The sequence below is a fragment of the Nyctibius grandis genome, chromosome 1, assembly GCF_013368605.1.
Source record: "Nyctibius grandis isolate bNycGra1 chromosome 1, bNycGra1.pri, whole genome shotgun sequence".
Lineage (NCBI taxonomy): Eukaryota > Metazoa > Chordata > Aves > Nyctibiiformes > Nyctibiidae > Nyctibius > Nyctibius grandis.
The window spans coordinates 3,934,150-3,954,897 of NC_090658.1; the positions used below are offsets into that span (position 1 = coordinate 3,934,150).

Genomic DNA, 20,748 nt, shown 5'->3' on the forward strand with positions numbered 1-20,748 from the left:
CAGCTTCTGTTTTCAGTTGTGTATAATGTTAACTGGTTTTGAACAGAAATTCCCCAAGTTGCAGATCTTACCACGCCGAAAACTCTTGGGAAGGGTCAGATAAAGCAGCTTCAGCGTTTCTGAGAAACAAGGTGAGGGAGAACATGTTGTTCTGCCCTTGTTGAGAGGGATGTGATTTTCGGTGGGAAGCTTGTTTTTCTAGGAATTTGTCACCAGGGATGTGCTTCTGGGGAACGAGGAACGGGAATTGGGCAGGAGGTGAGGGCGTGCGTTGGTCAAGAGAGATGGGACACGGCATGGCACGACAGAGGCCACAGGGAACGTCTCCCTCTGAGGCTGCTGCCGTCGCCGGGGCTGGCTGCAGAGTGTGGTGCATCCACATCTGCTGGCGTTTGTGTTTCTTTCCTTCATCCTCCCTCCTAAACTCCCCTTAAAACACAAAACAACAGAGACCCTCCAAAAAACCTGTTAAAAGGACATCGAGTGCCATTCAAGGACACGGAATTGAAACAAAGGTAAAATTAGGCTTCTCCTCGCGACTCTTAATTTACCCTTCCTGTGAAAAACGCACAGTGACACTGTCGGTCATATGACCCTGTGCTGTTTCGGGGTTTGTTTTGTTTCCCCTCCCTTCAAAGTTTCTGATTCATTCAGCAACTGAAGTGGCGTGTGTCATGTAGTAAATGAGGCTGTAGCACCCGCTTCTCCTAATAATAATAATAGTAATAGCTGCAGATAGTAACTACGTAATTGAGGTCTGGCTGGAGGTTATCAGGAGCTCTGGTTTAAGCGTAGTCTTGTGCTGCAGCGTACCCGTACGGTACCATGAAAGATTGGGCAGGAATTGACTCAAACTGAGAGTCTAAAGTAAATTTTTTTTTTTTTTTTTGGAGGGTGACACCATGAGCTTTGGTTTTGTATTTCATCTTTGTGCCTGGAACAGGGAGCCCGTGGTGGTGAAGCCTCGTGTTGCTGTGGTGGTAGGAGGATGGGTTTCTGGGTCGCAAAGTGGCACCAGCCGGATCCTCCCAGGCATTTTAAATACACTTGCAGTTGATGTAAACTATGAATATGGTCACAGACAGGAGCAGAAAAATGAGCATCAGTTACTTTGTGTGTTAAATGAAGACAAGGTCTTAAAATTGCTACGTGCTCTTGTACTTAAAAGTATCAACACAGCATATAGGCACAGGGGACGAACTTGAAATTCTGGAGACAGTTCTTCTGTTCTGGCTTTTTTTTGTTTGTTCTTTGTTACTTCTGCATCACTATACTGTGACACTAGTGCCCTTTTAAATAAATTGTCACACAGCCCAAGGGAGCTCCAGGGGGCCTGTTCCTTCTTGCAGTGTTCTCCTGTCCGTATTTACCCTGCAGGAAAGCTGCTGCTCGGGGCCAGACACCATCAGGCAGAGCTCGTCTCCATCCCGCCCGAGTCCCCTGCAGCCATCAGGCTGTTTGGATGCAGTGTGCAAACGTGGGTGGTGGTTACTGCGACACACAATGCTAGCAGAGATTGTGCACAGGGCAGCTCTCCATCTGCAGCGATCGTGGGTGCTGTCCATGGACAGCCACAGCTTGGAGTTGAATTTTGATCGTTTTTTTTTGGGTGAAATCTGCTACCCTGAGTAAAGGCATGGAAGTTGGGCTCCTAGACCTCGTCTCAAGCACCTAGAGAGGGCAACAGAGGAGAGATTTGATGGCCAAGCATGTCTGACACTCGGAGAGGAGAATGTTCTTGACTTGCTAGCCCAGCTCTTTCCAGAGAGGCATGGCTGTAACAGGTAGTCAGTCCCTCAAAGAACAGATTTGAATTGTACAGCTTGAAGGGCAGCAGCGCTGAGCACAGTAACGTCATTTGGGGAAGTATTTTGAGACTACTCTAGAATAGTTAGGGAGCAAGTGGCACAGCTGCACTGGTATCTTGTGTTTGGAGATGAGCAGCTGGGAGCTGTAGGATCATGGAAAATCACACCCTGCTTCTGAATTTCCTGGATGGAGCGACTTGTGTAGTGCGGATTTTGGGGGGTCACACTCCTCATGTGTTGCCTTCCCTTGATATGCCTTAACTCCCAGAACCTCATCTTCATCAGTGACACAGGTACAGTGATTCTTTCTCATTGACTTTGCCTCTTCCTTTCCAGGAGCTCCCAACACAGCAGAACTGAGAATTTGTCGTGTGAACAAGAACTGTGGAAGTGTAAAAGGAGGAGACGAAATATTTCTACTGTGTGACAAAGTTCAGAAAGGTAACCTTGACTAGGTTTTTTCTTTCCCTTTCTCCCAAATGGTTGGCACTACCACTTTCGAGCTGAGGAACTGAAGCCCTTCACCACACTCCTGCGTGAGTGGTCTGGTTTCATAGCTGGGCAGAATAGCTTTCAGGTTCAAGGGCTCTCAGCACCTCTGAAAGATACCCAGTGCCTTTAAAGTTGAGCCATTTACTTTGGGTTGAATTCTGAGTCAGGCTCCTTTCTTTGTTTCCTTTCCCCCTTTTTTCTGCTGCAAGTTTTCTTCTTCAGCTTAACAAGCATCTTCTGTTTCTAATGGACTAGATGATATAGAAGTCAGATTTGTCCTGGACAACTGGGAGGCCAAAGGTTCCTTCTCACAAGCTGACGTTCACCGTCAAGTTGCGATTGTGTTCAGAACGCCGCCGTTCCTCAAAGACATCACCGAGCCCGTCACGGTGAAGATGCAGCTGCGAAGACCTTCAGACCAGGAAGTCAGTGAACCGATGGATTTCAGATACCTACCGGATGAAAAGGGTATGGTTCCAATCAGCTGAGCTTCCGAAAAGCCATTGTCAATGCAGAACTCGTGTTGATAATAAACAGTAGCTTAATTAGTAAAAATTCTACAACACTGTTTCTACAAAGTAGATTTTTGTTTTTTAAAAGTAACAATAGTCAGTTTGTTCCCTTTTGCAGTGAAAATATCAAGAATCACTGTTAATAACATTGTCTTGGTTAGTGCTGTCACGTCTGAAATATTTTTTGTTAAATATATTTTACTACAATTAGGGGCCACTAGTATAAGTTTTAGAAACTTCTTTTACGAATTATATCAAAGAGAAATTAACGCTCTTTCCTTCTGCTCCGGTCTCTGTAGATCCGTATGGCAACAAAGCAAAAAGGCAGAGATCGACGCTGGCTTGGCAAAAGCTCATACAGGACTGTGGTAAGGGAAATATTTGTCTTTTCCTTGTCTGAGTGAACTTACATTTAGTTGGAGTTACTTTATATAAAAGCAAACATTCAGTGTAGACTCACACTTGTCTTCCATTGCAGGATCGAACGCAACAGAGAGGCCCAAAGTAGCTCCGTTCCCCACTGTCACTCCTGAAGGGAAGGTGATTAAGAAAGGTGGGTTTTTGCATGCGTGTCCCAATCCGACAGCCGTTTGGGACAAGGAGTGCCTGATTGCTGTGGGGACGGGCGTTTTTCAGGGGGGCACTGGAGTTACCAAGGCAGCAGTAGTACCTGTCTCTTCACAGAATCAACCAGGTTGGAAGAGACCTCTGGGCTCATCGAGTCCAACCATTGCCCTGACACCATCATGTCGACTAGACCATGGCACTAAGTGCCATGTCCAGTCTTTTCTTAAACACATCCAAAGATGGTGACTCCACCACCTCCCTGGGCAGCCCATTCCAATGTCTAATAACCCTTTCTGAGACCTTTCTACTTTCCCTCCTCCTCTTCCTCCTCCAGATTCTTCTCAAAGCCTCAGCCATGCTGCAACTTCCCCTTTGCACAGGAGAGGGCTACACCTCCTTCAGCGTTAAGCATTGCAGCTTTCAGCCTTAACGTAGATAACTGCTGATTTTTCTCTGTGTTCAGATGCTCAGCCCTTCAAACGTACACTCAGTCCCTGGCGTTCCCTCTTCTTTCCTTGGAATTCTAATATTCCCTCGAGGGTTCCTTCCTGTAAGATACTGGTGCTTTGGACCATACAAACTAAAACCTTCAGTTCTTTACTTAAATGTAGCTGTCACCTGCAGCATTTGCCACAGAGGGGTGAGGTGGGTAGAGCTGTCCTGCTGCTCTCGAGAAATCTGGGGTGCATCCTGGAGAGCAGTTATGCAAGTACGAAAGTACAAACGCACATCCAGTCTTACTAAGATAGCACTGGTTTTGCTTTGCTTTTTACCATTTGTAATTGTAAAAAATATAAAGAACGGCATTAAAATGCAGTCCCATCTTTCCTTTCCCTAGAACCAAACATCTTTTCATCTGCACTGATGATGCCGGCGCTAGAAAGCCTGGCCAGCGCTAGTCAGAGCTACCCTGGTGGCAACCAGATTCCCCATCAGGCTGCGCAGATGGGGCCAGGGAAGCAGGACGTGCTCTCCTCGTGCTGGCAGCAGCTGTACGGCACCGCGCCGGCAGCCGGCGGCCTGCTCAACACACACCCGCAGAACAGCTTTGCGTCAGAGGTGCCTCAGCCCGCGGCTCAGGCCGGCGGCGCTCTCCCGGCTTTCCACAGCAACCATCTGAACTGGCCCGATGAGAAGGAGTCCGGCTTCTACCGGAATTTCGCCAGCACGAACGGGATGGGAGCAGTGACGGTGTCAACCGCCGACATGCAGAGCGTTTCCAGCAGCAGCATCGTGCACCCGGCGCATCCCGCCAGCGTCTCCACGGCCGGCGTCGTGAACATGGAGACCGACGACATGAACTGCACCAGTATAAACTTCGACAAGTACAATCCGGTGTTGAATGCCAGCAACCACAGGCAGCAGCTCCACCAGGTGCCTCCAGCTTGCCCGCCTGTCGCAGCCCCGGGCAGCGGCGCGCCGTTTAATTCGCAGTCTAACTTACCCGATCCGGCCGTTTACAGTTTTATAGACCAAGAAGTTCTAAGCGAATCGCGACTACCCGCCAACCCGCTCCCAAACCATCAGAATAGCATTGCAGATAACCAGTACTATGACACCGACGGTGTCCACACTGATGAGCTCTATCAGTCTTTCCCATTTGATAACATATTACAGAACTATAGCCACTGAGCCAGCAGCGGCGGGCTGGAGGCGGGTACGTAGCGCTTTACAGATAGCTGGCTGTGGGAGGAGGAGTAACTTACCCTTCTGGAGTCTCTGCTTTCTCTTTCAGAATGTTACTAGGCAAGTTATCATGATATAACTTAAGGTTATATATATTACAGCCCAAAGACTCTGGTGCCCTTAAAGAAGAGGGGTGGGAGTAGGGTTTGGGGTTCTGTACCTTAAAAGTACCTTATATACATATTTTTACGCTGTTGGAAAAGGGAACTGTTAACACTTAACTCCTCCTTACCTTTGGGGACTGGAAAAGCTGGCATCTGCAGAAGGGTTAAAATTTCAAATACTTCACAGGGTTAAATATTTTGAAAAATAAGTATTTTTACAATGGAAATCAAATTTTGATAGGACAGAAATTAGGGAAAAAAACCTTGCACGTGGGCACTGTAGATCAGACTTACCTAATGATGTTAAAGTTTTACTCGACTTACTTGAAAGGTTTAGGTTTCTTACCCTCTTTCGTATAAAATATTCTTCTCCTGAAGCGAGATTGTGCATTGATTTTTCACATTTTCACCGCACTCCATTTGCTTTGAAGGCAAATTTACTCTAAAATTTTTTTAATGACTATGTCATTGTTAGATATATTTTAAAAGACCGGAAGGTTTGAATTTTTAAATAGTCCAGCTCTGTTGTAAATGAAATTACTGCACAAAAGAATGAACAGAAAGTAAGGACTTCTCTGCACTTCATCCCAAGTGCACTATGTTAAAGGACAAACCCCTGTTGCTTTAGGAATGGAGCACGCTGTTATTTCTCTGGAAGTTGTTGTGCGTGTGTGTATGTCGCTGTGACGTGTACGTTCCTTTGAATGGCAGAAATAAGTGGAGCCAAAGCACCTCCCTGTTCTTTCCTCAGGTATCCCAGCAGTTTCCTGCTATGCAAGTGACTGCTTAAAAGGTGGCTCAGACCCTGCTTTGGGGCAAACCTGGAGGCAGTTGTAGCGTAGCCTCATCTCGGTGCACTCTACTAACAACTTAAGGCTACTTCAGGCAGTGCTAATTACAAACACTCCTCTCTGCTCTGTATCAGAACCCAGAACTTCCTCCCTTCCACTTGCTTCCCAGTCTTCGTTCTTAGCCTGAGCTGCGAGATGTTCAGTGACAACTCGTGTGGATGTAACTGGCTAGGTAAGACACTCTACTCTGCATTATAGGGCTTTGCTGGTTTATTATTATTTTTTAAGAAGCAACACAGAAATAGATGAGTATTTCATAAGTTATACAGCTGGTTTGTATGGCAGATAAGGCTTTAAGAATGTAATTGTTCCTGTTTGGCAACATAAAACTGCACCATGGAAAGAAGCAATAAAAAAAAGCACACTCGGATCTATAAAAAAAAAAAAAAAAACAAACAAAAAAACCCAAAAAACCACAACCCCAAATCCCCAAAGCCCCTTGAGACATGTAGCTGTACCCCAGGCAGAAAGGAACTCCCAAACACTGCGTGGTTTGTCAGGAAGCAAGGCCCCCTACACGGGTTTGACAGGACACGCTCCTTCAACAACGTGTAGAATAGATGGAGTTTGGGAAACTGCTTCCCCTAACTCGGGGTACACGACGCAGGGAATTGACTCTGTGTTTTAAAGCGGTTTTGCCTCACTTCTGTGTAGCTCCTCTGCAGTCTTAAGTAATATAAAGACCAAAGAAATACAAAGGAAGCTTGAAATGTGTTGTTTATTCAGTTCTTTTTTTTCTGAAGTTCTCAACTTTAAGTATATTAAATGTAAACATTTTACTCGCTTTACAGAAAGCTCTTTATAGTACAATTTGTTTTTACTGTATAATTAAATATTTTCAAAGTTCTGTTTTCCTTTGTAAACGAGTTGGTTTGGTAATTAAAAAAACTGGTTATAATGAGTACTCAGCTTCTGCAACCTGTTCGGATTCACGACATCCCCGACTGCAGGAAAGCCAGAGAAATGGGAGAAGGTAGGTTATGGGTTGCGTATCCTGGGGCTTTTTAGAGTATTTTCTGCTCACAATTACCATTGGCCACTACAAACCCTGAAGGATTGTTAGGAGAAATACAACAGCTTTATTTTGAGTCCTTCCAGTGCAAAGCAAGAGGGTGCTACGGAACACCAGGCCTCATTTTCTAGTATTTTTCACATAATCTGCTAGAAAATGTCTACCTCTCTCTCACACACGCCTCACAAACATGATTAAATGTTATTCTCACCAAACATCCTATTTGAGTACTCACAAGCAGGTATTTTACTTTTAAAAATAAGACGAAGGCCAAAGTACAACGCTAATATTATTGCTGCAATATTCATTACAGATTATGACGGTTCAAAGTGTTTATTTACCTTGTATTAGAAATTGCAGGCTTTAAACAAAGTTCAAAAAACCAGATTACAGCTCTCCTCTTCATATTTTCACATGATCACTGAACAATAACTATCCAAAGAGTGTGGAGATATTTGCATCATCACCTTTTTTTTCCCCCCTCATTTGGATACTTAATTTATCATAAAAATAAGCAATTTGGGAATTTTTGGCGGACGTCTCTCCATTGTATGGGGATTAGACTCAGCACATCTAGTGTGATCTTTATAGCCTTGTTTATGTGCACTTTGACCCTCAACGTGCTCTCCAGTGCACAAAGAGCTGCGGGTGGAAGCACCTCGAGTGTCCTTGCACTGCAGCAGGAGCAGGAGCCCCTTCTGCTCCTGCCTTGTTAGTTCTATTTCCCCCTTGGAAGGGCTCTTCTCATGTCTGTCGTGTTCATAGCAGAGGCTTGTTTATGTTTTTTTTTTTTCTCCCCTGTAGTTATGGAATTTATAAATCATATTTTAGCTCACTTTGAGTTTCGAGAAATCACAGATATGACACTTGAAATTCTCTTTTGTTTGTTTTCTGAATTCAGTTTCTGAAGTTTTCCATCGTTCACGACACTTCCTTTCTTGGGTACAGATTATTATCTGAGACAACTACTCCTGGAATCTGTTGCTCATAACAGCTTTAAGATTAAAAACAAAAAACTATTGCTGTCTGAATCATGTTCCTATTATTTTTGGGTTAGGAAAACAGGAGCTTCTGACCTACTGCCATACTTAGAGTGGACTAGGAAAACAAATTATGAGAGCCAAGTTTTGACAGTCCATCACAGGCAGAATGTATAATATTTTGATTAATTTTCCAAGATTTTCCTTGAAAATATATTTATTAATGGTTTTTTGAGCCTTCAGCTGAAGTTATTGTGCAGCTGTTCTGTTATGAGGTCTGGCACCACTGAGTTGAAGGTAAGACATCTCAGTAATCCTGTCCCCAAACAGTGCTTAGTCTTGGCAAATATTACCCTCTTTGTTTCTGAAATGTTAATTAATGAAGAGCCCTTAAATTCCAAACCTTAATTTCTTGTCAATAGTTTAGCTCTCTGCTGTACTTCAGGTAAGCAGAAGCATCTTCCTAATAGATTAACATGATATAGGCATAAAAGTGGCTTTTCCTAAAGGGGTAGGTGGTGCTTTGGATGAAATGTTTAAAATCCCACAAGCAAAGAGAAAAACTCGGGTCTTCCCTGTTGCAGGCAAGTTCCTGGGCAATGTTCAACACTCCCAGGCATCCAGCCAAGGCTCAGTACTAGGATTATGCTACAACCCAAAACTATTTCTCTCTGGTTTGGTCTCTTGATACCAACAGTCCGGTACATTTTAGATCTGCCTCCCTTGGAGGTTCTTGGTGGTCCTGTCTTTTTCTTTACGTTTCCATTGTGCACCCTGCCAGGAGTTCCCAATCTTTTTATATATGGTGACTCAAGTGGGGAAATCCTATGCCTGAAGAGGACTGTAGCCAGGCCAGAGAGCTGCCAAGGCCTCAAGCACCTCCACTGTTGTTTCCAGGAAGCATCACTGATGTTTTTAAATGAGGAAAACTTGGGGTTAAGTGCAAATTTTTCCTCTGAAAGCCGTTTTGCCCTTTGAAAAGTACTTTGGGAGAGTTTTTAAAAATCTGATGTCAGGGATAGTTATTTTTAATTAAAACATTTTAAACTACTGCAGAAAGCATAGCTGATGTACTTGATCAGTACACCATTTGCACGTTACACCATTTATCTTGATTGTTTTTTAAAAAGACTTATTATCAATACACTAGCTTACCAAAAGCTTTTTATGCACAGAGGAAATTAAAATAAGGCTAGAGATTGATTGATTGAACACTCCCTGTTCCAGAGTGTTTAAAGTTGATTCAAATTACCAGTAGCCTTTGGCAGATCAACATGATCCAAATGTTCAGCAGAAATACTTTGCACCCAAGCTGTAACACTGTACAGTGGTCAGTAACTGGCTGCTGATGGAGGAGCTGCTTCCTCCTCATCCCAGCTTGAGAAGTTAATTATCCAGGGTTGGAGGCCAGTCAACGTCAACAGACTAGAAAAGCAGGAAGAAAAAAAAAAAGCAAAATCAGCAAAATCAGCAAAATCAACTTGGTATTTTCCATATATAAAGAGACTCTGCATTAGAACTCTGTGCTTGTCAGCTCTAGACTGATAGTGGAAAGAAACAGAGTAAATAAAGGACACTAAGGTGAGAGACATGGGACAAGACCAGCAGGAGGTGGTGGCATGAAACAGCCACCTCATCCCAGTAGCTCCACGTGTGTCTGCAGCCAGTGCTCTGGGAGCTGGGCTTTCTTCATCAAGCAGAATCACAATACCCTGTACTTCTCCTTCCCACCATCATTTGCTGTTGGGCTGCATTGACAGAGTGACCAGAACTGTTAATTAAAAACATGAAACACCTCCATCTTCTCCCTGTCTTGCAGATGGGCCGTTATGGTGTGAAAACCACCAACCTGTTCATTGATGCCACAGAAATATTCAGGTATTGGGCAGTGCAGGCAAGGCTGGAGTAGAAAACAGTCACCTGTCCCCAAGTCTGCCTCCCGAGCAAGGAAAAGTAGACTAAAAGAATAAGCTGTCAAGCATTACACGCAAGAATTATCCAGGCAACAGCATTAACAGTCACCCTGACCGTTAGTCAAAAGGGACAAAACATGCCTGACACTTTATTAGAAGCAAATGTCGTAATTACTACAACTTGGATTACGTTTGTCTTCCCTGGCCCCCCTGAGGCCACGTCTCTGATCCCCTTTGGGCATGACCTTGTGGCTCACCCTCCTCCAAAAGCAGCACACCCCACGTTACCGTAGTATCACGTCTGCAATCGCACCACAGCACGTTAAACACCTTGGCTTCAAGACTGCCTGCGTTAATCATACCTACTCCTTACCTAATCTACAACTTCATCAAAGGATTAGGCTCTTAGGCTGAGCTAAAATGCATTATTAGCAAGATGACTAATTATTTTCAAGTCTCCAGCCATCTTTCACAGTTATGTCCAGTAACGGCAGCGACACCCGTCCATCCAAGAGCCATGCTTAGCCCGAGCCCCCGGGCAGGGGCTCCTGTTTTCAGCAGCCACTCAAGTGCCCTCTGCAAGCTCGCTCTCTCTGGATTAGCCTACAAAAGGTACGCAAAAACCTGCAAGGCTGTTCTGCAAAATGTAACACAGGCAGTTTTCCAGAAATACATAAGAACAAGCATGCTGATCATTGGCTACTTGAAATGAAACCCCGTGTTTTAAATAAACCTTGCCAAACCACTAGGTTAAATATTAAATCTGTATCTCTACGTACATTCTTTTAACCAAAACAAATTTTGTTTTTTTCCTCTGACTCCAGCAAGACAACAGATAAAATTTCTTGCTGTGTTTGAACCAGCACTGAAAGAGGAAGTCAAGCCTCTCCTATTTTTCATCCGACCCAGTTTTGAAAAGAAATGATGTGGTACATGTAACACGGCTAAGCTCTATTCCAGTGGGTGCTAATAATAATTGTCATCAATTCACTGTATGTCCCCCCATCCCTCCCCGACAGGAATTCAGCAGAGGAGGCCTGTCACCTGTGGCAGCGTGGTACAAACCACCATTTTTGCATTAACATCAATTTTTCTATTAACTGTGGTACAGAATGTTGATTGGGGTAGAGCAATTCCACTGAAACCATCGCCCAAATGCAGCCATGGTACTAATTTCCAGGAAAGATAAATAGCAAACAACTTACTTCTACATCCAGCTCCAGAATGTCAGCGGTTCTGTTCAGTAGGGAGCCAATATTGGGCTTTGTTCTTCCGAAGTCTCCATGCACAAATTCTTTAATGTAGCTAGAAATACTGGCTAAGGAAAGGTGTATTTTATTGCAAAGAAATCAAAAGAAAAAAAAAACAGAGTATGGTGAAAAACAAAGCAAAAAATAGTCTTTTTCTACTCCAAAGTCAATTTCCAGTGAATGTCCTGTTAAGCCCATACCCATCTTTAAAAACTTCCTAATTTTTGGCTTCTGACTCTAATGCCACAAACTGCACTATCGACCTGTATTATCTGTTTTATTCCAAAGCAAGTGGTGACTTTATGACAAGACTGCTAACGTGTAAGTAGCAGTAAGCTACAGTATCTCAAAGCAAGTTACTCAATGCATTGCAGTGCATTAAGTATTGCAGAAAAGCTTATTTTCTAAGGTGAAAAGTTTCAGGGAAATTAGAAAAAGCTTAAGTGTATCTTTAACCAGTACATTTTTATAGCTGTCATATACTTTAAAACTATGACAGCGGTCATCCCAAAAACACACACGCAGGGGTAGCATTTTGGAATGAAAGCCTGCATGTGAAATTCTGACATAAAAGCAAACGCTATGCAGCAACATACGACTGCTGAAGAGAAGGGATGTAGAAACACCGCAGCGATAAAAGCAGGAAGCTTATTACCCAAATTACTCTCATCAGCAAGCTTGTTTCCTAAATGCGTTGTGTAACAGCATCTAAGGATACGTTCCTGCTTGAGTCTTCAGATGCAGGCGAAAATGATGCTCGTCTATGTACTCAGATCTCATGGTGTGAATGATCCGACGTCTTACAGCGAGGGGCCGCCTGTGAAGAACCCGGAGAGGTGTCTTCTGGTCAAGTTTTAATTCCTGTTACAAGAGGTAACAAAATAAATGAGGAAGGAAACGTGCAACATGCTGCACAGATTGTAAGACTCATCCGTATTGTTAACCAATCACATCTTTTTTTATGTTGTATTAGGGTAGTTGAGTAATCTTGGGGCAAGACTCATTTTTTCCATGTTTATCAAAGGAAAAAAGGACAGCCATCTCACAGGCTAACGGAGAAGGCCTCATATGAACACCAACTAATGGAATCACAAATACAGAGGAATAACCTTGAAATCTCCATAGTCCTTTGCTGGAATGACTCCAGGATTTCGAAGCTCAGAGAGCCGCAGGGCAATCAAAAAAAAAAATCCCACCCACCAAACTAAGCCAACCCCCTAGAAATAAAAGTGAGGGAAAAAACCCTGAAATGAGATTAGATCTCATAAGTGTCTTTTAAAAAGTTCATTCCCCACCCCCTTTCCCACATGAGATGCAGCAGTTTGAAAGGCAACTTTACAGGAAGGGAGTGGGCACGCTGACAAAAAGCTTCACAGCAGTTGTCTCCCTGAACTGTGATGGCTCCAGCCCTTGCTTTGAGAATGATTTCATGGCCAAGGCCCATAGGAAATAGTGCAACACAACAAAAACTGAACACACTTCTCCATCAAGAATGGCTTCAGAGCCTGCAGAATGAAAGACCTTCTCCGCTCCTTTCACTTACATAAAATACTATGTAAGGTCAAGAAAGGGGTGTGGGGGCCAGATTTCCTCCTCTCCCATTCTCTACATTGTATTATTTGGTCTGCTGGAACATCATACACTAATTTGTATGATGGTGGTATTGCTAGCATGACACTGGGGAAGTAAGGAAGGGTGAGAAGGGGGAAGGGAGGGATGAAAGTCCCTGTAGCAAGGGGAACCCTGACCAAAAAAAACCACCACACAGAGAAAGAGCTACATCCGTGGCTGCATGTATATGAACTCTCCCCTGGGGCACCAGCACAGGTACGATATAAATTCGCCAAAAGAGCTACAGGTACCTTGATATCATCTAGAAATGCAATGTCTTCTTTCTGTATGGCTTTATCTGTCCATATTAAGGCACTATAGGTCTTTGTCTTTTCCTCTTCACCTTCCTTCATACGACCAATTGCCTCTCTAAACAAAAGAAATTAATTACTCACATAGCATAAGCATAATTATGTAACGCTGCGAGCAAGAACGCTTGCAGAACTCCCAAAGCATCGCTTTGAAATCCCTTGCCAGCGATGATAAATACTGACCTGGTGACAAGCTGTAAATCTCGAACCTGTATTTTGTCTGAAGAGTTATTAATTGTCTGTGATGTTTAAAAAAGAATCAGTTAGCAAAACTGCTCAGTTAGAGAAGAAACACATGCTTTATGAGTTCCACGAGGTGCAAATGATTTACCTGCTGAAGTCCCTTCATTTCCTCAGCAGTAAAATGTATTCTACGAGGATTCACAAGCTCAATTGCAAAGGGCCTTCCTGGCAACATGCACAGCCATAAAACATAAAAACATGTTGTTCTAAATTAATGTTTGAATTTATGCAGTAAGGGAGGAAGGTGTGAAGATTGTCTGCTGCTATGCAAACAGGGATAGGACTTGCGGGTTTAGGGATGTAGCATCAGATGGAAGGAAAGAAACAAGGGACTTTTTTTGGCTACTAAACCCCAATATCAGCAGTAAGTGCAAATTATGACTTCCCAGAAGACATCTTGTACAAGTCTGTGCTAATTAAAAAATAAAATAAGAAGAAAAGTTAATTAGCTTATTTTCTGTCACCTACAGCAATGCCCAGGTGCAAGATGATGTTAAATCCCGCTCCCTCAGCTAAACATCTGTTGCGATAGCTGCACTGTCTGTGCTCAGGGCCAGGGACGATCCCCAGTATAAGCAGTGCCAAGAACTACACCACGAATCAGACAGCAACTGGGACACATCATTGTTAGTTTGTACTTTTTCTTTCCCCTCCTCCTTTGGCTATAGTAGCTTCAGCATATTGGAAAGCAACTGACCTTTTTGAAGGACCCAAGTTCAAAAAGACAATAAGGCTTCCCCCGCTGCCCCGTGGCAGTGAGGCAAAGCAGAAGGAGCCAACAGAAAACCAGATAGGAATCAGTCTGACATAAATGGCTTAAAAATAGGAAGTGAATGAAGTAAACCACTCCTAAAAAGCTATGCAGTCCTGTGCATCCGTGTAGCCAAGGACACTGAAAAAGGGCTCCTCTTTCAGGTGGTTTTATGAAACTGTTCAGTCTTTGGGAACACATACATAAATACCACCGAAATGTTTCCGAGAGAAAATTCCAAAGTATGCCTAGTCACACGCTCAGGCACTTGGCATCCAGCGAGATCTGTTAGGGTGGCTTCAGTCAACCAGTTTGGGTTTGTGTTTCACAAGGGATGTCCCAAGCCTTACCATTGCCTAGTGTTCTTACATCCACATCTTCTCTTCCAGAGGAAGAAAAATTAAAGCCTACAACAGATTAGAACAAGGGAAGTGAGATTTTACTTTACATTTTTAATACTCTCTACAGCTTTTAAAAGGTGAAATATTTTATTTCTAAACTTGTTTGCAAATATACTTCGAAGAGCTATCTTTATGAAATGAAGCCTGCGCTGCATTTAAACAAATCTGGGATAGTTACTGTTTATGGCTTCAGGTTCATAAGTTTCTTGGAGAGCACTCCTAGTTCCTCGGCCTGAATGAGACCGCTATAACCCTCAATTTGTCCAAAAAAATGCAGTACCATCCTAAAGGATTTCCACTTACTAATTAATTTTGTTCATTTCTTACCCAGCTAATTCAAGTCTATGAATAAAATCAAACTGACCTGTCTTCCTGCAAAACACTTTTTATGCTAAATACACCCAATGGTTTCCAAACATTTCAGAGAAATTCCTGCTAGTCACGCACACCTGGACAAAAAAAGGAAGAAAATGCAAGTCCAAAATGAAAAGTAACCTCTGTGTATTTGTTTTTTTTTTCATCTTTCAAGCTACAAAAATGTACTGTTGGGTATTTAGTTTCCTTCCTGATACCCCTTCCACCTTTAAGCTTTGCTTGAAGGAGGAATGGGGGACCAAACCCTGCACTAGAAGTAACTTTGCAGCTCTATTCCAAAGGGTCTCTGAAAATCTGATGGTTTCAAACTTTTTTCCTCCATAGGGACCATAGAGATTTCCTCAGTTTTTATTCTCTCTCATTTCGTTGGTCATATTATGGCAACTACAGAACCATGTGCCACGGTCATGAAGGTGTATTTTGGTCATACTACCAGAATTTTCTCAGCTGGGAATGCTCCAGATCCTTAATTATCTTCACAGCCCTTTGCTGGACTAGTTCTGGTATGTCCACGTCTGTCTTGTACTGGGGAGCCCAGAACTGGACCCAATACTCCAGATGTGCCTTCCCAGTGCTGAGAAAAGGGGAAGGATCACCTCCCTTGACCTACTGGAAATGGTCTTTCTATTTGTTTAATATCTCTTCTCAACATTACTGCACATGCACTTCTGGCAGCCACCTGGGGTAATTCTACAAGCTGAAATCAGGTGTCACATAGTACCTGGCCTAAAAACATGGCCTGAGGATTTTCCTAGTGTTCAGACTAACATCCACTAGGAGGAGAGGAAGGGAAAGTAGCTTGTTTTCCCAAATTAATGCGATTTTTCCTTGGGCCTTCTATGTCTCTAATTCCACACCTAGTAGATGACAAATGATGGGCAGCGATTCTTTCACCTGGATAATCCCTGGATAAGCATTTAGCTCGTGGAACTCTATGCACCGAAGAAAATAAATTAATCAAGGTAAGAAACACGAAGGGTTCAAAGGCTATGCAGATATTATGGAATGCTGATGGCAAAACCCTTCTCGTTACAAGTCATTTTATGAAATACCAACCGTTAAGTATAGCTAGGCAAAAATACTATCCCATAAACCCGTAATATTTGCATCATCAGATCAACTGAGGAGATACTTTAGAAGGATAAAAGACACTGCATAAAACAAAGCAGTCATCTAATTACTCACAGATGATAGCTAAAAAAAGTTTACAGGCTTTGACTTGGAAAGGGTAAGAGAGGGATAAAGAAACGTAGTTTTTTTCCATTACACTCTGTACTAAGTCAGTCGTTACTAAGAAAAAATATTCTAGTAATAATGAAAATTAAATATGGTAAAAGATCTCCTAGATACTTACTGTCTGCTTTGAATTCTGCCATTAGATGCTCCGAAATCAGTTCTTCCACTGAAGATTCCAGCTTCCGCTCGCCATCAATAATCCAGGGAGTCTGAGGTAAATTCCTTGAATATTTATTGTATCTTCCTGTAAAAAACAACTATGTTACCTGTAATAATTCTAAAGCAATGGATAAAAGCTCCTGTATTTCACAGCACAACAAATGTAACTTTCATCGGAGCCTTGTGAGAATAAATTTACAGGCTTAAACTCATTTTATAGCCAGAGCATTACAGCAACAGTAGCAATGCATGCCACCACGCCTAGGAGAGTTTCAGGGTCCGAGATGGCCAGCTTAAAGGCAGACCTGGAGAGCCCGTTGCTGCAGTCACACCTTCAGGTATAACCCTAGAAACAAATCTCTATACAGCCCGACACAACTGGGAATGAAAACCCAGAGGTTCAAGTGCCTAGTCTGAGTCAATTCCGAATGGAAACATTATTTTTTTGAATCAGACCACGGTCTTTAACCCACCTCCCATATACCAAACTAGTGCCTGTCCACCAAGGTATGTATGTCCCAAGTGAAGAAGTTCCCACACCCCCCTGTATCAAGTAGTTCAGATTTCAATCCAAGTTCTGCCATTGTCTGAACCTTGAACAAAAGAAACCCAAACTAAAATGCTTCTTACTGACAGGTTTTATAAGAAGTGAAAACATGCACAAACCAAGGAACTCAGTCATAAAGAATGAGTAACCCCCCTGCACAAACAAGTTTCAATCTGAAACCTTGCATATAGAAAATAAAAAAGGAGTTCAAAGTAGCTATGCATATTCTACTGTGCCTCTGTCATCTCCATTTTGTTGGTTTTCAGTATCACATTTTCCTATTTCTAACAATGTTTCCTCCTCGCATGTGGATCTGCAGAAAAACCCCCACAAACAAATGGGGAAACTGAGTAATCCTGTGTTACCAGGGCGAATAATGAAAGTACTGTGACTAATCATCCAGCAGTCGGCTTCACACTGCTACATTCTCTTTCCATAAACTGGAAAAAAGGAAAATGATAATTTTTTTTTCTCTCATTCTAATAATTTTAGCTTTTGATCTGAACAAGAGTGGGTTAAACAAAACAGAAGGTGTTTCTCGGTTTGACAGCTTCTCCTGAACCTTTAAAAAACAGTTGAGGGTTCAGTGAACACCAAAGACAAGGGCAAGATACAGCTGTCTGCAGCTCCCACTCCTCTTCAACCATATTCCACCACACGCTATCTCCAAGTTGAAATGCCCAATGTAAGAGCAGGCAAATAGTTTTGATTTTAGCATGTTGATCTGTAATTTCTAACTTTTGACAAAATCACGTCTTCAGCAAAGGCAGGTGTAATTTCTTCCCCTTTCAAGCAAGTCCACTCTTGGATAGAGCTAGATTTGGTTTTTACTCCTTATACTTAATTACAGGGATCGACAAATAGCAAGAATCTTCTGGGTCTTGCGGCAGTATTATAAAGTTATGTTTAAGACAACACAGCAGCAAATAAATGGATCACTTTACCAGCCACAAAAACTGCACCGTTATTGCACTGAATTTCCAGAGCAACACAGAGGTTCTTTGGTGAACTTGGGGGACATGGAAAATGCCTGTATAAAAAAAAAAAGATTAAAAAATACTAGTAATGCTAGAACATGATGGAGCACCACCACGGCAATAATGGCATGGAAGATGACGACTTCAGTTACCCAAAACACAGCTACAGTATAAACTCAATATTCACATTAAAATCTGGAGCACCAAGAAATGGATGAACATTAAGCGAATCAAGAACATGGGATCACAAATACTTTTGTCAATCTGTCATGGAACATTATCAAAGTACAACACTTGGAAGTGTGCTAATAAGATGCAATATATTATAGCAATAATGAAACTGAATTCTGCATGAAAAGTAGCTTCTGGACTTATTACTAAATCCTTGCTGGGAACCAAAGAAAAGAGCAGCAAAGACTTAGTGCAATTAAGCACAGTGAACTAGAGAAAGTGTCTCTTGATGTCTTCCCACTGCTTGTGATTTTTACCATATTACAGCACTTGGTGTTTTCTGAAAACTCAACTCCTCACATTTTGGAAATACGGGAAAAAAGTCTTTCTTGTCAAGAGAAGTTTGCCTTGCAAACTCTAAGGTTCAAAATACAGAAGGAAGTTCCATGATTTCTAAATCTCTTCTGTGGTTTTGGGGATGTACATAAAGATTTTTGAATGTAAATGATTGACAATACTACAACAAACTGTTTTCACTTCTAACTCCTCTAAATCCCGTGCCAGCCCAGAGACCTGCAGTGACGTACTGCCGAAAGCACAGAGCAGAACTGCAGCTCTCTGACCCACAGTTTCTCCTCTGTGCTGCTCCTGAGGTCATCAACCAATGAAGCACTTTAATGAGAAAAAGACCATCATTTGTGCCATGCCCAGTTTTGTCATCCTCTGTGGCTTAACTCAAGCATTTTAAGATTTTTCCTTAATTAAAAGATCTGCAATGACATTTTATTACCAGAAGAATAGAAAAAGCAGCACATTTTAACCAGTAAACTAGCAGAATTTAAACAATTAAAAGTTCTTTTATATACCACTACTTACCCACTGATATTTTCCTCCCCATCCTAATTCTATACAAAAGCACAATACTAAGAACTAGTTTCAGGATATACTTACTTGAGAAAATCCTCTTCTTTTATCTTCTCTAGGGCTTTTATAACTGCCATTCTAGTGAAAACAGACTGCACAGTGAAATAAAAAAATGAGTCAAGAAGTAAGAGAAGCTAAGAAAGGATATGCCTAAATAAGGGAAAAAAACCCTAAACCATATACACCATATGCTTCTCACAATATAGTTTTTTCACTGGTGTTTTCTTACACCTAAAAGCAGCTCTATATCAGCAAGACCTCACTGTGATCTTAACCCTAACAGGGCAACAAAGAGCAACAGGTAATTTTACCAAAATCTATTCAAGTAACTTTACTCACAACATGAAAGCGATACAACTAACACACCTGACAGATTGCAACATAGCAGTTATTTAGTCGTAGAACTAAGATCTACCACTTTGCTTCTAGAAGACACGTACAAACAGTAGTATATGTTTCCTCACTCTCTTTTTACACAGAAAAAAATAACAAGTGCCACTAACTTTCAGCAGGTCTGAAGTTACTGTCACGCTTCCAAATAAACCTGCTCCAGCTCCTTAGACTATTCAGTCGCTCTTCGGTTAGCTGAAAGAAATGCTAAGCGTATCTTTGGAAACCATCTTATTTCAGATGATGTACAGAAGTGTGCAAGAGCAAGAACAAAAAAAGTAGTGCTTGGGAGCTCAGGTCCAAATTTGCAAAACAGATTAAAACCAGAATCCTAAATCCATGATCAGAAACCTAAACCAGCTTCCTCATTTTCAAGAGTTAAGTATACCTAAGCCCCAGCTTTTATCTCAGTGACAGCAGGCAGCTAGTTCTTCTGAAAATAATACTGTTGAGTAGATATCTGTCTATAAAGTACAAAAGTTAATTCATACTCAGAAATAAGGGCTCTGGATGGTAGGGCTTGGCAGTGACCGAACTGTGGAAGGCAAGCAACTTTAGCCTCCTGACCTGCATCAATTCACAAGGGTGAACTGATAGTAAAAGTAGTAATAATAGTACAATAGTGGCAGGAGCCACGACTACCATCCTCTATGCATAGCCAGGTGCTGCTGTTGATAACTCAAGTGAGGCTATGGCAGGAAACACAGAATTTAGGTTCCTAGAACAGGAGAAACAAGTGTTGTAGCAGGTGAGGTGGAATCCTGCTTTAGGGAGGCTGAGGATGGTCAAAGGTCTCTAAATGTACCTCCTAAACAAAATATGGTCAGCTATGAGATCAAAGCGTATTGCCCAGGGTTTTATCCAGTCAGGTCTCGAAATCCTCCATGGATGGAGCCTGCACACCCTCTCTGCATAGCCTGCTCCACTGTCCCGACTGTCCTCATGGTAAAAAGTTTTTTCTTATTTCTAGTCTGAACCTCTCATTTCAACTTACGTCCACTGTCTCTCATCCTTCTGCCATGCACTGTGATGAACAGCCTGGCTCACTGTTCCCAATAACCTCTCTGTTGGTACTAGGGGGAGATTCAGTTCGGTCCTCCACAAAGACTTCTCTTCTCCAGGCTGAACAAGCCCAGGTTCCTCAGCCTCTCCTCCTAGGGCATGTGCTCCAGCCCCCTGACTGTCTGGGTGGCCGTCTGCTGAATTTCCAATTTAATGATGTCTTTTTTTGCAAACTGGATTGGGGATTTGGAAAAAAAGTGAAAAATACCTGGTCATTGTTTGGGACAAGTTGCTCTAACACAGAGTTCCTGGATGCCTTCAGGAAAGCTGCTCTTTCTCTTTCTAAGCATCAACTAGAGATAATAGCACTTCCCTTCCTCACAGAACAGATGAGCTGGAAAACCCTTAAACTAGCAGCAGGTTTAAATAAGTATCTACTGCAGATGACACAGAAATTTTCCCTCAGAACCCAGTG

General features: G+C 42.4%; 2 protein-coding genes across 3 annotated transcripts in view; one reads left to right on the plus strand and one right to left on the minus strand.

The window, feature by feature from the left end:
• REL (REL proto-oncogene, NF-kB subunit) overlaps nt 1-5,175 on the plus strand; it is a 30,945-nt gene extending 25,770 nt beyond the window's left edge. Inside the window, exons 6-10 of the mRNA XM_068409310.1 lie at nt 2,145-2,249; nt 2,556-2,768; nt 3,112-3,180; nt 3,291-3,365; nt 4,218-5,175. Coding sequence (XP_068265411.1) covers nt 2,145-2,249; nt 2,556-2,768; nt 3,112-3,180; nt 3,291-3,365; nt 4,218-5,011 — 1,256 coding nt within the window. The 3' untranslated portion in view covers nt 5,012-5,175. The remainder of the gene's footprint in view (nt 1-2,144; nt 2,250-2,555; nt 2,769-3,111; nt 3,181-3,290; nt 3,366-4,217) is intronic.
• Nucleotides 5,176-6,719: 1,544 nt separating this feature from the next.
• The window catches only part of PUS10 (pseudouridine synthase 10), a 33,121-nt gene continuing 19,092 nt past the window's right edge, over nt 6,720-20,748 (minus strand). For both annotated transcript variants that reach the window (XM_068409420.1, XM_068409499.1), the window contains 10 exons: nt 18,909-18,973; nt 17,754-17,839; nt 16,222-16,347; nt 14,442-14,498; nt 13,429-13,505; nt 13,281-13,336; nt 13,038-13,155; nt 11,894-12,036; nt 11,131-11,230; nt 6,720-9,437 (listed from right to left, as the gene is read on the minus strand). In XM_068409420.1, the coding sequence (XP_068265521.1) occupies nt 9,399-9,437; nt 11,131-11,230; nt 11,894-12,036; nt 13,038-13,155; nt 13,281-13,336; nt 13,429-13,505; nt 14,442-14,498; nt 16,222-16,347; nt 17,754-17,839; nt 18,909-18,973 (867 nt within the window). In that variant the 3' untranslated portion in view covers nt 6,720-9,398. The remainder of the gene's footprint in view (nt 9,438-11,130; nt 11,231-11,893; nt 12,037-13,037; nt 13,156-13,280; nt 13,337-13,428; nt 13,506-14,441; nt 14,499-16,221; nt 16,348-17,753; nt 17,840-18,908; nt 18,974-20,748) is intronic.